The following is a 12,973-nucleotide window of genomic DNA, read 5'->3' on the forward strand; positions in this document are numbered from 1 at the left end:
AGAAAAGAGGATTTTATAGCCGCAAACGACCCTTTCTGTAAACATTTTACAGCTCTCTGCACGTTTGAGTGACGATAAACCCCGAGCAGCTCGGCGGGCTGCAAATTTGGGACCATACGGCCGTCATTTTATTGTCATATTTCACGGTCGTAACGTTAATGGAAGATGCTCGCTCCAGTCTTTTTTAACGGCTCCGCTGAGCACGCTCAACCGCCTCAGCTTCCGAGGAATTCGGGGAGGTGTGGCAGCGGTTTCTGGATTTGTTTACAGCTTCTGCTTCTGGAGGGATAAGTTTGAGAGTGTGGATTTTCGCCTCTTTTCTCGCTGTGTTTGAGAGGTGATCCCAGCAGGGTACAGAACTGCCACTGTCACTGCTCCGTTGTTTTTTTTGCAGGTTTTAATCCAACCATTCCCAGCTCCAGGAGTCCGAGAATTAGAGAATATCCCAATTTAGAAGGGACTCTCAAGTCCAACTCCTGGTCCTGCACAGGACAACTGTAGTTTAATTTAGGAGATATCCAGTGCTGCCGTCCTCCTTGTGGATTTGGGTCCCATGGGATCTTCATCGCCTTTGGCATCTCCTTCAGTGCTTCTTCTGCCACCAGATCTTTGCTCCAGAACTTTTTTTAGCAGCCAGGTGAGGCAACCAAGCCTCTGATCAATCGAGTTGGCGGCAGAAGATTCCCTGGAGCTTTCCACGAAGCATCTGCATGGTTGGGGATGGAGGGCTTGGACACAAGGGGTTTATCCTGGGATAACAGGAGCTGGCATCACAGTCAGCTTTGACTCCAGCAGGACTTGATGCAGTTTGTTCTTCTCAGGAGGAAGAAATGGGGATAAAATACAGGGAATTGATTTCTCTGTGTGGTCACAAACATCTCCAGGGTGGTGCGGCCCTGGTGCAGGTTTTCTAGAGAAGTTGTGGGTGCTTCATCCCTGGAAGTGTTCAAGGCCAGTATGAATGAGGCTTGGAGCAACCCAGACTAGTGAAAGATGTCCCTGCCCATGGGAATTGGTCCATAAGGTCCCTTCCAACATAAACCATTTTAGGATTCCATGAAAAAATGGGCAAAATATTAATATGGAAGAAAAATTTTTCCATCCTGGCAAAGGAGTGAGACTTGGCAGGTCCTAAATTGGACACTTTGCAATGAGGAAATTAAATCCCAGCAAAGTTTCTGACTTTTGGAGCTTCTCAGAGCTACCAAGACATGAGGAGATCCAACCGCACCCTCCAACAACACCTGAGTCATCTGTGGCACCCTGAAGGCTGAAGGTCTCCCAAGCCTAGAGGTGGATGTAGGGGATGGAGATTGAAGGATCACAGAATCATTAAGGTTGGAAAAGACCTTAAGATCATCAGATCCAAGCTGTGACCAATCCCTACCTTGTCACCAGACCAGAGCCCTGAGTGCCACATCCACTCATTCCTTGGACACCTCCAGGGATGGGGACTCCAAAGCTCCCTGGGCAGCTCCTTCCAATGCCTGACAACCCTTTCTGTGAAGAAATTTTTCCTGATGTTCAGCTTGAGCCTCCGGAGTTCAGTGGATCCATGTTGTCCTGCTTGAGGGATGGCTGCATTTAGATTCAGTTTTTAGGGTCTCATCCACCTGTGGCAGAAGGTTTGGGTGGAAGAGCAGCAGGATGAGTTTCCAGTGCAGGTTGTCACCACATGGATTTAGTGCAGGATGGAGCTGAGGAGATCCAGCCCTCCCCATATGCTTTTTCCATGTGAAAAGCCATTTGTGGAAAATTCTGGGATGTAGCCCTTGGTGCTGGGCTTTCCACCCCATCTTTTGTTGTTGAGTTTTATTTAATAATAATAATAACAACAATAGTAACAATAGTAATAATAATAATAATAATGGTAATGATAATGATAATAATAATATTAAAAAGGCATCTCCCAGCTCAAGTTTCTCCAGGAGCATTTTGGCAGAGAAAGGAAAAGACCTTTCCAAGGCAGAGATTCAGCCTCTGGACTCCCCTAAGGTATCCTGGAAAGGGTTAAGGGATATTTTTCTTTTGGGAATGAGGAGGAAAAGTGTGTTTGGAGGGAATTTCTCCTCATGGTGTTAAACCTTGAGCATCCCAGCAGGGAAATGCTGGGATGCATCTCAGTGCTCTGAGCCTTTCTGGAGGAAGATGCAGGACAGGATGAAACCCATTGGTGGCATCAGAACAATGGAGACCAAACATTCCATCAGGCCAGAGGTTGTTGAGGACAGGAAACCGACAAAAATTCCGGCTTTTCTCCTCCTGGATGGTAAAGTTTGGAAAGCTGCAAGGGAGTTGTCTTTCCCTGCATCCCGCTGCTTTGGGGCTTGGCAGTCTTCACCCCGGATGTGGGGCATCTCCAGCTGCCTTCCACCTCCCCACCTTGCGGAGAAACCAAATTTTTTAATCCCTCAGGGATCAGGAATGATGATCAGGGAGAGGATTTGGGGCCCAGGCCCAGACCCAATTCCTTTCACCCTTCATCAGAGAGGATTCCCCACCTTGAAATCCCTTTCAATCCCTCTCAGATCAGCATCTGGATGAAACAAATTTGGTTTTAACTTGCCTGTCGGGTGCAGCTGGAGCCATTCAGCTCTGGCTGGGGGAAAACCAGGTTTTATTGAAAAATCTAATGGTGCCACCTGAAGTGTGATTTACTGCACTGTCCACTCCTCAGACTTGATAATATATTTCTATTAGATTTCCTTCTTTTCCCTCTTTTTTCCTGGAGAAGAGTGGCAAGTTTCTCCGTCTGCCTGACACCTTCTTAGGCTTAGGCAAAATAAATGTTGATTTCCATCAGGAGGAAGAGCGCTGGAAGTCCTAATTCTCCGACAAGCCTGACAAGCTCAGCGAAAACCGCCTGGGTTTCGATGGAAAACTGGTGATCCGGCCTCGATTCTTCTCCTTTGAAGCTGTTCAGTCATCGGAATGAAAAAGGGGTTGCTTTCGCTAACTAGAAATTATATACCTGGTTCCTTGGAAGATGGATTGCGCCGCTCCCGGAATGCCGGGAAAGGCAGCGGGGGGAGAGAGTGAAGGAGCTGGAGATGCGACCCAAGATTGATCACGCCATTTGCAGGATCTCCCAAGCACAAAACTGGAAAAATATCTTTTCCTTTGCCAGGGTTGGGTGGAGTGACACCCCCGTTTGGTCCAGGTTTTCCCTCCTGCGGTTTTTTGGGATGTGGTGTTCACCCCTTGGCTGCGCCATCCTTCCTCCATCTCCTTCCATCCAAGGGGAGAAACTGAACCAGTTTAGCCCTCTCATGACCTATTTTGGGTTTATTTTCTCATTCCCGCTTTGATTTTTGTGAGGAATCTGTTGGAAATCAAGCATGGGTGCTCTGGAAGTATCTTGGCTCTGTGTGCTCTGTACCAAAGGCAGGAAGTTAATTACGGTTGATTTAAAAATCACCTTTTTTCTTTTTCTCCCCAAAAAATAAATCCATATTTCTACTTCTGTAATCAGAATTTGAGCTGCCTCAAGGATATCGACTAAGGAAATTTTCTGTGGCTCATCCAAAGGGAACTGAGCCATTCCCACCATTCCTATTGAACTCACACCATGGGGCAGGAACGTGGAGATGCTGATTTTGAACCCTTTGAGGTGACGACCAGCAGCTCTGGACCCTCATTCCAGAAACCACGCTGGGATTCGCAGATCCCGGGCTGGATAAACCACCTGGCTGGATGCCAAAGGGAAAAATCAGGAATGGGGACGCAAGGCTGTTTCGCTCCCTGTCACCGTTCCTAAAAGCCGGATTCGGCTGCGTTGCCGGTGAGGAATATCCAGATCCACCGTGTCTGCCGTGCATCCCGCTGATGTATGGGAGTTATATTAAGGGTGGAAAGGTGCTAAATGAGCCCTCTTTATTTTCCATAAATTAACTCCGGAGCGATGAATCACTGCCAGCGCGGCTTCGACTCCCAGCAAGTTTGTTTATCCAATTTGGAAAGCAAAGGAAAACTCTTGGGAGACTCCCCATTTGTTAGGTCCTCACCTGTCCTGCCTCCCCCGTCCCAAAAACTTTCTCCTTTGGGCTCTCAAGGCTGCTTGAAGGTGTCCTTTGTCCCACCTCCATGTTGGGTTCATCGTTTGGGAAGTGCCATGCAGAATTTTGCGGGGACACAGGCAACAGGATATCTGGAGAGGGGTTGGGCTGAATTCCCTCCATCTTTTCCATGATCTTCTCCACCTCCATTAATCCCAAGTGAAGGGGAACTTTTCCCACTAAACCTGTGGGTCCTTTTTTCCCTGGGAAACCTCCGCTTTTTTCCATCCTCATTCATCTTGGTGGCCAAGTGGCCACTACTTTACTTCCCACCCATCACTCTGGTATGTGGAACCCCATAAATACCTCTCCAAACCCTTTGGAGAAGGAAAATAGGAGAACCTGTAGAAAGGCACTCCCAACGTTGTGGGAGAAACGGAGAAAGATTTCACTCTGTCCACTTTGGTCCATGGGACGATGCTGGACATGTCCTACAAGGAGGTCACCTCCCAGAGGCACTCCATGGTGGTTTGGCTCTGCATGAACATCCAGAACCCTCTTTGGAGGATGCACCATGTTCCAGCCAAGCAGAAGACATCACCTGGAGTATCCTAAAGGGATGCTGGGAATGCTTGAGGGGGATGATTGCTGGTGCTCGGCTCTTTCTGGCTCCATCCCAGCACCAAAGCAGGACCTGATGTTCACCGGTGGGAAGATCTGGATCCTTTCTAATTCTCTTTCTCACCCACAGCTTGGGAATTTTGCAGTGGATTCGCTGTTCCATGGTGGGAGGCGACCTCTGAGTGCCACTTGTAGGGAGATGAGGATGCTCAGGGATTTAGGGAATGAGCCACCTCCATCCTTGACATGGCCAAGGGGGATGTGAAGCAGAAGAGGAACTTAGGACGCTCCTACACCTGCATTCCAAGGGATTCCCAAGGTTACCTGAGCCAACCTCAATGACTTTCTCCTCTTTTCTTCCTTTCCTTCCCAGGCAACACCAAAAGGAGAAGGATTTTGCCAAGGACATCCCTTCAGGATTCCGAGGACTCCCTTATGGGTGGCAGAGGTGAGTCCAGTGGGTGCTGCCAGAACCACCCACATTCCCCATTTCCCAGTGCTTTAACCCCCTCCCATGACCAGGCAAGGAGAAGCCTGGGAATATCCAGCTGTGTCCCCCTCCTTCCCACCCTCACCATTCCATTCCTTCTCTCCAGGAAAACGGCTGCAGATCAAGCCCCGGCTATGAGCCCATCCCAATCCTGTGGCAGCCGACCAGCTCAGGAACCGGAGAGCCAGGGAACGACCTGGCACCTACCTCAGGATGCCATGTCCAGACATGGCACCCCCTCCTCCTCTTGCTTTCCAGGGATGTCATTTGGACACGGAATTGTGTGGCAGCGTAGGAATGCACCGCTCGTTCCTGCAGGGAAGCAGCTTTGCTTGGAATCTTGGAATTGACCAGTAAACGACCTTTCCAGCTGGTTTGTTGAAGGCAAGTCCTGGCCACAAGGTGATGGGGGGACCTGAGGTGGTTTAATGCCATCAGGTGACATTCCCACATCCAGGTCGGGATGTACTGGGGACAAGTCACTGTGCTGGGATGTAATTGGTGTAAAGCCCCCACAGCCCTGATCCCACCATTCCGAGAGCCCATCCCACTCCAATCCCCCTTACTTTTGGGAGGAGATTTCCTGGAGCTGAGAGCATCTCTCATGGGAATGTGTTGGGAGCGGTGCTCAAATCACACTCTGCATTTTGGGGTCTCCCATGGCCCAGTTGCACCTGACCCCCACCTCTCCCTATCCCAGCGGGGCTTTGGGCTTCGTTGGAAAAGCCAAGCCAACTCTCCAGGGTTTGGGGTTTTTTGGGACTCTCCGAATCCAAGCAGAATCAGAGTGAAGGGAGAGCATTATGCCACTGGAACAATGGGGTTTTCCATCCATGGGTACAATTTCCAAGGGATTTTGGACTGGCAGGTGCTGTTCCCCCACACGGATGCAATTTTGTGGGATTTGCTCATCCACAGCCCCTCAGGCAAAATCTGTGGGGAAAAAGCATCAGAGGGATTTGGGAAGAACTGGGGCTCCCTGGGGATGCAGTATCCAGGTGTGATCAGAGATGGGGTGGGAGATGCCAATGGGCATGGCTTCGACCCCCAAACAGGTCCCCACAGGGGGGTTCCCTTCCACAAGTGACCCCCTGGAGGGGGTTAGTCACCATCCCAAATCCACAGCATCCCCCAGGCGCTGGAGGACCAGCAGGTCCCCACCCTGGGATATCACTTGTGCCCCAGAGTGTGTCCAATGAGTTGATTTTTAATAAAAAAGTTGTGGTTTCTGTTGATATGAAAATGTCTTTTGTTAACTCCTGTGTTTTGATATGTAAATAAAAGTTTCCTCCCCTGGGATGGAGGAGCCTCCCTGTGGCTTTCCTCTTTTTTCAGCAGTGCATGAACATCCCATCAAATATCCATCCAAATCCAGTGGAGGAGTCACTCTGATCCCTAAATCCTTGTTTTTAATTACTTAAACTTTTCACCCAGAAATGATGTTTCTTCACGTGGTGGTTTCCTAAAAAAACTCCAACGAAATTACCCCAAAACCACTCTGGAGGAGACGGTGCTGCTGTGAATCCTCAGGGATGGCCAGTGGTGGCCGGAAACTTTGGTTTTCCGTGGATCCCTGACGAGGATAATCCTTGTGCAGCACTAATTAAACGAGGCAATGAGCAGCTCCACTCCGAGCCGCCGCCCACGGGGGTGATTAATTTCCAAGCAGGGATAAACGCAGCCCCTGGAGAGGTGTCACTGAACTCCAGTGGGTTCTCCCTGTCTCCAACATCCTCAATTCCTCAGCAATGAGCTCCGATGGGATTTATCCATCCTCGCTGTGAAGCCAGGGTGCGCTGTTGGGCTCGGGGACCCGCCAAGGACATTCCTTGGGGGTGCCACGACTGGGTGGTTGGCACAGGGTGGAGTTTCTGGAGGGCTCCGTAAACATTTCCTGGAAAAACCTTCCTGCGGCGGGTGCTGCTGGCAGCGCTTTTGGTCCCCTGCCGGGGAAGCAGGTGCCGGGTGAACGTCACCCGCCGGGATCAGTTTTCTGCCTGTCATCGGGGTGGCTGTTCCCTGCCCTCCTCCTCCTCCGCCTTCTCCTCCTCAGCCTCGTCCTCCTTCCAGCCTCTCCATATGATTTCACCCCTCCCCTGCCCCGCCCCAAAATTCCTGGCCCTGCAGCAACGCTGGTTTGTGGGGCAGATGCTGGTGGAGCATCACTGAGATGGTCCCACTCTCTCTCTGTGGGGTGGACACCACGCTCCTGTGGGGTGGTGTCCCTGTCCCCAAGCCACCAACACCCCAACTGGGAGCCGTGTGCCATCCAGGGAAACTGAGGCAGCCCCAGGTGGGCACCCGGCCCTGCTCCAAGGGGTGATGGGGCACACGAGCTCTAAAAGTGAAAGGTGACGCCATCCTGCCACCATCCCGAGGCCACCAACCTGGTTATGTCACTTGACCGCCTGTGAGTAAACTTAGCTGATGGGCCCGGCACGGCGGGGAGGGTTGGGGACATGCCATGGGCATTTCCTAAAAATACCCCCGGGGGTGTCGCTGGGGAGCCACGGCCCCATTGGAGCCCGGCCCGCTCCTAATCCCTTGGTGGCTCCTGTCCCAGCGCTGGTGGCAGCTGCTGGTGCCCCCAAGGTGGAGCAGCTCCGGGGAGGAACGTGGTGCCAGGGGAAAGGAGGTGGCACCCCATCTTTTTCGGGTGTGGAATCCCGGTGTCCCACTACACAGGTGGGATGATGATGGATTTAGGGTGACACAATGAAGCCAAAAGGATTAAAACCACCCCCACAAAAAGGGTGTGTTTTTTGGTTTTTTTTGTCCACTTCTTTGCCCCCTCCCTCAAGTCGTGCCCAAGTTTGGGGTCTCCAAAATGGGATATCTGTGTCCAATATGGGATAACATCCAGGATCAGCAGGGAATGGAGGTCGTGTTTAGAGCTTTGCCTGCATCCATGACCCTTCCCAAGGGGAATAAATGCCCCCTTCCCCTGACTCAATTAGCAGCAGAAAGATGGACTCTCCCCAGAGGCCAGATCCAGCAAAAGCAATAATGTGGGATTTTAATTGCTGGGATTGCAACGGGATAAATGTTTTCATCCTCACAAAACACCTTTTTTGCATTAATTTGACCCTACATCTGAAGGGCCAGTTAGCAGCCATGGAGAGCAGTGTCCCCTGTCCCCAAGTCCCCAAGCAGCCATTAACTTCATGAGGGGAACGTCACCCCCCCACATCCTGTGGAATGCAGTAGGGTGGGATGCAGCTGGGTTGGGATGCAGTGGGACCCAGGATTCATCCTGCGTGTGACACAGACAATCCTGGACCCCAAGGGGATGAGTGGGTGGGTGTTGCCAGCCTCTGTGGGATGAACCTGCTCATCCCTTGGGATTAGGTGGGATCACTCCATGGTGACTGCCCAGTGCCTCAGTTTCCCAGTCCTGTTCCTCCCAGGCTGCAGCAGCCGTGAGGTTGCAGATGGAGCAGCACAGCCACATCCCAGCCAGGGCCTCACCCAGGGGTGGCATGAGCACCCCCAAAACCCCCTGACCAGCTTCCTCTGGGTGCCAGTGAGAGCTTTTCCAGGTGCTGGGATGCCAATCCTGCTCCTCCATCTGGTGATATTCCCCTTCATGTGTCAGGTGTGGATGTCACCTGTGCTAGGTGCGATGCCACCTCCTAAACCAGAGGCAGCGCTGGAGCACAGAGGTGCACGTGGCTGCTCCCTGATCGCCAACAGTTTATGGAAAATCCCGAAAAATCCACAAAATTTTATTTATTTGACTTTCTACAAGGATGGAAGTGGTCCGAGAAGGATCCTGGGATATTCCTGAGATTGGGAAGGGGCTGCATTCCGATGCTGTGGTCCCTCAGCGAGGTGGCACCAAACCTCATTTAGGCTCAGGAATTCCTTTTGGGTATTTCCCATTTTGGGGGAGTAGGAAATTAGTATTTCTAGGATGTTTCTCCCCACTCCACGCTCAGTTCAGGGCGGAGGACGGGAGATGAAGCCCCACGTTGGGATGCGGGAGCCGAGAGGGTCCGGGGGGGACCCGGAGCATTTCCACCCCCCCGAAATTGACAGCTGCCCGGGGGCGTTGCCATGGGGATATGCAAATCTAAGCGGGCTGTCGGGGTGCTGATAGGCTGGAAGGACTTAGCCTCGCCCCAGTGGGAGGGGCTGTGCCTCTCTTTCCCCGTATAAAAGGCGGCGAGTTCCATTGAGCTCCCGGCGGCGGCGGCGCCGGTCGCGGGTAGGGGCGGGCAGGGGAGCGGCCCCCGCCCCCAGGGCGCCGTGTCCCGGCGGGAGCAGGAGGAGGCAGGAGAAGGCTCGGAGCCCGGGGAGGTGGGGCCGGGGCAGGTGCCAGGGGAGGCAGGAAGGGGCGGGCAGGGCGCTGCCCGCTCCTCGCCATTGGGAACCGGCCGCAGGCAGCGGCGGAGCCCGCCCGGCCCGAGCGCAGAGCCGTGGCGGCCGGAGGAGGGTCCCGGAGCCCGGCTGCGGAGCGGAGCCCAGCAGCAGAGCCCGGCTGCGGAGCGGAGCCCCGACGGAGAGAGGTGGCTGCCCCGCAACCCGCAGCGGAGCCCCGGCTGGGGGTCCCGGAGCCCCGTGCCGGAGCCCGGCTGAAGCGCACCGCAAAGTCCCGGCGGAGGCGAGCACCGGAGCCCGGCTGAGCCCCGCAGCAGAGGGTCCCGGAGCCCGGCTGAGCCCCGCAACAGAGGGTCCCGGAGCCCGGCTGAGCCCCTCAGCAGAGGGTCCCGGAGCCCGGCTGAGCCCCGCAACAGAGCCCCATCTCGGACGCCGCTGAACCTCCCCGCAAAGTCCCATCGGAACGTCCCGGAGCCCTGCAGCGAATCCCGGTGGGAGCGTCCCGGAGCCCCGCTGAACGCCACCGCAGAGCCCCGTCAGAAGGTCCCGTAACGCGGCTGAATCCCACCGCGAAGTCCCGTCGGGAGTTCCCGGAGCCCGGCTGAGCCCCACAGCGGAGCCCCGCCGGAGGGTCCCGGAGCCCGGCAGCAGATCGCAGTCCGAGGGTCCCGGAGCCCCGCTGAACCCCACGGCAAAGCCGCATCGGAGGGTCCCAGAGTCCGGTCTGGGCAGCCGCTTGCGCCGGAGTCCGCTCGGAGGAGGTTCCCGGAGCCCGCGGGACCCTCGGTGAGCGGCGGTATCCGGGGGCTTCCCCCCCGGTCCCTCCACATGGACTGAGATGGCCTCGGAGCTGGCCATGAGCGCGGAGCTGCCCACGAGCCCCCTCGCCATCGAGTACGTGAACGATTTCGACCTGATGAAGTTCGAGGTGAAGAAGGAGCCGGCGGAGGCGGAGCGGCTGTGCCACCGCCTGCCCGCCGGGTCCCTGTCGTCCACCCCGCTCAGCACGCCCTGCTCCTCCGTGCCTTCCTCGCCCAGCTTCTGCGCTCCCAGCCCCGGTGGGCAACCGGCCCCCGGCCCCCCGGCTACCACCGCCGCTTCCCTGGGCTCCAAACAGCAGCTGGAGGAGCTGTACTGGATGTCGGGTTACCAGCATCACCTCAACCCCGAAGCTCTCAACCTGACGCCGGAGGACGCGGTGGAGGCGTTGATCGGTGCCCCTCACCATCATCATCATCACCACCAAGGGTACGAGCCCTTCCGACCTCAACCCTTCGGGGGTGAGGAGCTGCCGCCGGCCGCCCATCACCATCCCGGCCATCACCACCATCATCATCACCACCTACGCCTGGAGGACCGGTTCTCCGACGATCAGCTGGTGAGTATGTCCGTGCGGGAGCTGAACCGGCAGCTGCGGGGCTTCAGCAAGGAGGAGGTGATTCGTCTCAAGCAGAAGAGGAGGACCTTGAAGAACCGAGGCTACGCTCAATCCTGTCGCTACAAGCGGGTCCAGCAAAGGCACATCTTGGAGAACGAGAAATGCCAACTGCAGAGCCAGGTGGAGCAGCTCAAGCAGGAGGTGACCCGCTTGGCCAAGGAAAGGGATCTGTACAAAGAAAAATATGAGAAGTTGGCCGGCCGGGGCTTCCCGAGGGAGCCCTCCCCATCCGCCGCCCCGAAAGCCACCGCTGACTTCTTCATGTGAGCCGGGCTGGTGGGATGGGGTGGGATCCCCCTTTTTGGTTTTTTCCTCATGCGGGGAGAGCAAACCCGCCGCTTATATTAAAAAAAAAAAAAAAAAAAAAGGAAAAAAAATAATATTCTGAAAAGTCCCCACTGAAATTTTGGGGAGGGGAAGTTGAACTCCCTCCTACCACGCACCCACCCATCGGGACTCGGGGTGGGGGGTCCCGGGGTGGGGGAGTGGGGGGCAGCCCTGCATGCGGGACGTGTACGGCCACCCGCCCCCCTTCCCGGGAGCATCAGCGCCATCCAGGTGGCTTCTCCCCACCTTTTCCTGCGGGTTTTCCCCTCCATTGGGATTTTTATTCTTCGAGGGATCCCCACTGATCGGCCGGGGGGGTCCCCGGCAGCGCTGCGCCCTGCCCGACCCCTCCGCTCACCCCCCATTCCCGGCTGGCAAACCTGAGCCACATTTAACTTATTCACCCTTGTAAATATGTAGAAAATTAGTTCGTTTTTGCCTTTTTTTTTTTTTTTCTTTTCTTTTTATTTTTCCTTGAGCCTATATTTTGCTTGGTGATTTACGAGAAAAAGAAAACGAACAAAAAAAAGAAAAACCAACAAAAAAACCCTAAAATCCTTTAGAAAAGAGAAAAAAAAAACACGAGTCTTAAAAGTTTGTATGTAATAGCATGCAAATAATATCCGAGTTAATTTAACGATGTTGGGAAGAAGCCGAATGCACTATATACAGGAATCGATTGGGTGAAATAATACTGTTTTATAGAGATTTAAAATTATCTATGCTCTTAAAAATAGTGGGGAGGGGAGGGAGGGGAAGAGGTAACAATTTTAGGGTGACCTGAAAGGCAATATAGTAATATATGGACTGCAAACGGTTGGCTGCTATCTCACTATGCACCAGATTTATTTATTAACCCTCGGGAAACGGAAAAATCTTATTTTAACCTCGATGTTTGGAGAAAAAAACAAAAACAAAAACAGACGGCAAGAAAATGCACATTATTTGTTGTGGAAACGAGAGAAAAAAAGAGGATTAAGAATTCGTGCAATCGTTGGAGCGAAAGCGGGACCGATCCTGCGCGGAGGAGCGGGGAGGGTTTGTTTGTTTTTTAACGAGTTGCTTATTTAAAAAAGGAGAAAAAAATTAAAAAACAAATTTTTGGGGGGGAAACAAAAGGGTCCTGCGGACAAAGCGAGCTTGGGAGCCTGGTGCATTTTAGGGACTGATCGTGCGAAGTGTTTTTAACGACCTGTTGTTTCGATTTGTGACGGTTTTAACGATGTTGCATCAAGATAAAAACTTATATTCAACTAGAGCCTGGGTCGGGTTTTCTCTCAACTTTTGGGCGGTCCCGTAGCATCGGGGTTTTGTTTGGGGGTTGTTTATTCTTCCCTTCGATTCCCGGTGCTGATGCAAAACATTCCCCAAGCTCCCGCTGAGATAAGTCCGGTGTTGAGTGTCGCCTCTGCCCCATTGAACTCTGGCTTTTCACTTTTCCTGCCTTTTTTTTTTTTCTTGTGGTTTGTTTTGTTTTTTTTTCAGCCGGGTTCTGGGTGTTTTTGGTTTTCTTTTCCTGGCTGGAGGGTCCTGGAGACCTTCATCCCTGCAGCTGCTGGAAAGTCACCGGATCCAGTTTGGTTCCAGCTTGTCCGACACCATCCCGATGAGCCGCTGGCTTGATTTTCAACGGTAATAAATTATTTTTCTTTCCTCTTTCGGCTTCTCCCTCTTGAATTTTTAAGTAAAAAAAGGACCCCTTAACAAACCAAGCCTACACCTTCCCTAATCCAAGCTTTTGGGCTGGAATTTTACTGAGATTTTGGGGGTTTTTGGGACTGT

General features: G+C 53.3%; 2 protein-coding genes across 2 annotated transcripts in view; both read left to right on the forward strand.

The window, feature by feature from the left end:
• Positions 1–6,405, forward strand: part of ZC3H3 (zinc finger CCCH-type containing 3) — a 126,998-nt gene extending 120,593 nt beyond the window's left edge. Inside the window, exons 12-13 of the mRNA XM_005516862.3 lie at positions 4,990–5,064; positions 5,213–6,405. Coding sequence (XP_005516919.2) covers positions 4,990–5,064; positions 5,213–5,244 — 107 coding nt within the window. The 3' untranslated portion in view covers positions 5,245–6,405. The remainder of the gene's footprint in view (positions 1–4,989; positions 5,065–5,212) is intronic.
• Positions 6,406–9,309: 2,904 nt separating this feature from the next.
• MAFA (MAF bZIP transcription factor A) lies at positions 9,310–12,449 on the forward strand. Its single transcript, XM_014258272.2, has one exon. It carries the CDS (start codon positions 10,265–10,267, stop codon positions 11,129–11,131), a length of 867 nt encoding a protein of 288 aa, XP_014113747.1. The 5' UTR covers positions 9,310–10,264; the 3' UTR covers positions 11,132–12,449.
• The last annotated feature ends 524 nt before the right edge of the window (positions 12,450–12,973 follow it).

Source organism: Pseudopodoces humilis, chromosome 1 (genome assembly GCF_049639895.1).
Source record: "Pseudopodoces humilis isolate 2021_Gansu_Grassland_sample_001 chromosome 1, ASM4963989v1, whole genome shotgun sequence".
NCBI lineage: Eukaryota > Metazoa > Chordata > Aves > Passeriformes > Paridae > Pseudopodoces > Pseudopodoces humilis.

Coding starts and splice junctions, on each gene's coding strand:
- MAFA (XM_014258272.2), top strand. CDS start 10,265: ATGGCCTCGGAGCTGGCCATGAGCGCGGAGCTGCCCACGAGCCCCCTC.